The 2,273-nt window shown below is 33.8% G+C and overlaps 1 protein-coding gene across 1 annotated transcript; it reads left to right on the forward strand.

Annotated features, from left to right (window-relative positions):
• Positions 1-1,492: 1,492 nt before the first annotated feature.
• LOC147819338 (olfactory receptor 4P4-like) lies at positions 1,493-2,267 on the forward strand (the record flags this gene model as incomplete). The annotated part of the gene is made up of 1 exon (XM_087173029.1): positions 1,493-2,267. A coding segment is annotated over exon 1 (775 nt), but the record flags the coding sequence as incomplete, so codon positions are not given.
• Between the last annotated feature and the right edge of the window lie 6 nt (positions 2,268-2,273).

The raw sequence follows: 2,273 nt of genomic DNA on the forward strand, positions 1-2,273 counted from the left end.
TTGTAGTTGAACTTTCTTGTTCACCAGACAGAACAGTGTCACTTGTCCATGATCTGGTTTTTGGCCTTATTATCACTGTTGCTGGTCCTGTCAGTTATATTACATACAGTTATATACAAATTTTGCGTGTGTGTTTAAAAGGTTCCAAAGAGACCAAAATGAAGGCCTTGGATACCTGCACTCCACACTTAGTTTCTATCATTAGCTTTGTCTTTGCTTGTTTTTATATTTTGATCAGTCAGAGATTTAAGTCAGTTCCATATCCTCTCTGTGTTGTCTTGTCTATGTATGTAGTGACCATTCAGCCTCTTCAAAATCCACTCATGTATGGTCTTAAACTGTCAAAAATTAAACATGCTTGTAAAAATCTGTTGATATTAAAAACATCCTAACTCTACATTTTCACGCAGAGTATTTCAATTCTACACTTCATTATTAATTCAAACGGAAAGAAAATAAGCTTATACATACATCACACTTTAGATTGTTAACATCTGTTAACTGTCCATAAAAAATCTTGGAAATGTGAGAAGTCTCCTACATTTGAAATGTGGCTGAAAGAGTTGGGAAATGTATTACACTTGGAGAAAATCAGGTACGTTATGTCTGCTAAAGAGGAAGTCTTTTTTTTAATCTGGCAACCTTTTCTCAATTTAATGTATAAAAACTGAACTAGTGCTATTCTGTCACTGCGCCATTACCTATGTCCTATGTCCTGTTTGTTGCATGTCAAAAACCTCTGTCAAAAATCTGTACTGTTCTGTGTAGCACCACCAACTACTGTTAATATGTATTTGTTTTTTTTGTTTGTTTTTTCTTTCTTTGTTATTAAAACAATAAAAATAAATACCCAAAAAAATACTTTCTACATGTGAACATGGCTGCATACTACAAGAAAAAAAATAGTTAAGTCTCAATTGGCATTATGTTTCTACTGCCAGGACAGCAGTATAAAGGTTTAGCAACTGCTTCTGTTCATCTCAGTAGGGAAGGGAGGTTACAGCGGTCTTCAGTTTTCTGTTGACCATCACTCTGTTTGACTCATTGGTGAAGTTTTGATATCACTGATATGGCAACATGGTATGTCCAAAACTGCAATTACATGGTTCACAAAATCTAATAGTTCTTTGGAAATGGGTCTCACAAACATTAATTTATCTTAGGTCCTTTTTAATAGTTCTCCTAATAACAGCTTCTCTTTAAATGTTGTGATGCTGTCTTCTAAAATGATCAAGTTTGTTAGTACATAAGCAAGTAAAGTAGAACCATACTTTCCTAAAATTGTATTCTGTGACTATGAATTAATCAAATCTTATAGCTGCTTATTTGTTCAGGGTTTCAGATATTCTTAAAGTAAGAAATATATTTTATTAATTTTCTTCATTAAATGTTGAAACACTTGGATTTTAACAGTCTTTGAGTTTTCAACATTTGCAACCACATGTACTTAAAAGGAAAATCAGCAAATGTATTCTTGTGCTTTACTAGGCCAATGGAGAACTCAACAGAGATTGTGTCATTTGTGTTGGCTATGTATGGAAACATGGGACATTTAAAGTACCTGTATTTCACTCTGGCACTGCTATTTTACGTATCAGTTATTTTAGCCAACACTGTTGTTATTATCATTATTTATATGAACAGAAATTTGCATGAGCCCATGTATCTATTTCTGTGTAGTTTATTTGTTAATGAAATATATGGCAGCACGTCTATGCTGCCCTGTTTGATGGTACACATTTTGTCAGAGGCTCATGACATTTCTGCCTTTTACTGCTTCCTTCAAATATTTAACATTCATTCATATGTAGGTGTTGAATTTGGAACATTGACAATGATGGCATATGATAGATATGTTTGCATTTGTAAGCCTTTACATTACAATGCCATAATGACTAAAAGGAAAGTACAAGTTGTCATACTTGTTATCTGGATAGTTTCGTTTGTAGAGGTTGGAGTTTTATTGTCTTTCACTATTCGTATGAAACGTTGTCGGACTGTTATCAACAAAGTGTTTTGTGCACATCACCTTGTAGTTGAACTTTCTTGTTCACCAGACAGAACAGTGTCACTTGTCCATGATCTGGTTTTTGGCCTTATTATGACTGTTGTTGGTCCTGTCAGTTATATTACATACAGTTATATACAAATTTTGCGTGTGTGTTTAAAAGGTTCCAAAGAGACCAAAATGAAGGCCTTAGATACCTGCACTCCACACTTAGTTTCTATCATTAGTGTTGTCTTTGCTAGTTTCTATATTTTGATCAGTCAGA

This window comes from Seriola lalandi, unplaced genomic scaffold (assembly GCF_002814215.2).
Source record: "Seriola lalandi dorsalis isolate HSWRI2012SDOR001 ecotype SW California unplaced genomic scaffold, Sedor1 jcf7180002053981, whole genome shotgun sequence".
NCBI classification, from domain to species: Eukaryota; Metazoa; Chordata; class Actinopteri; order Carangiformes; family Carangidae; genus Seriola; species Seriola lalandi.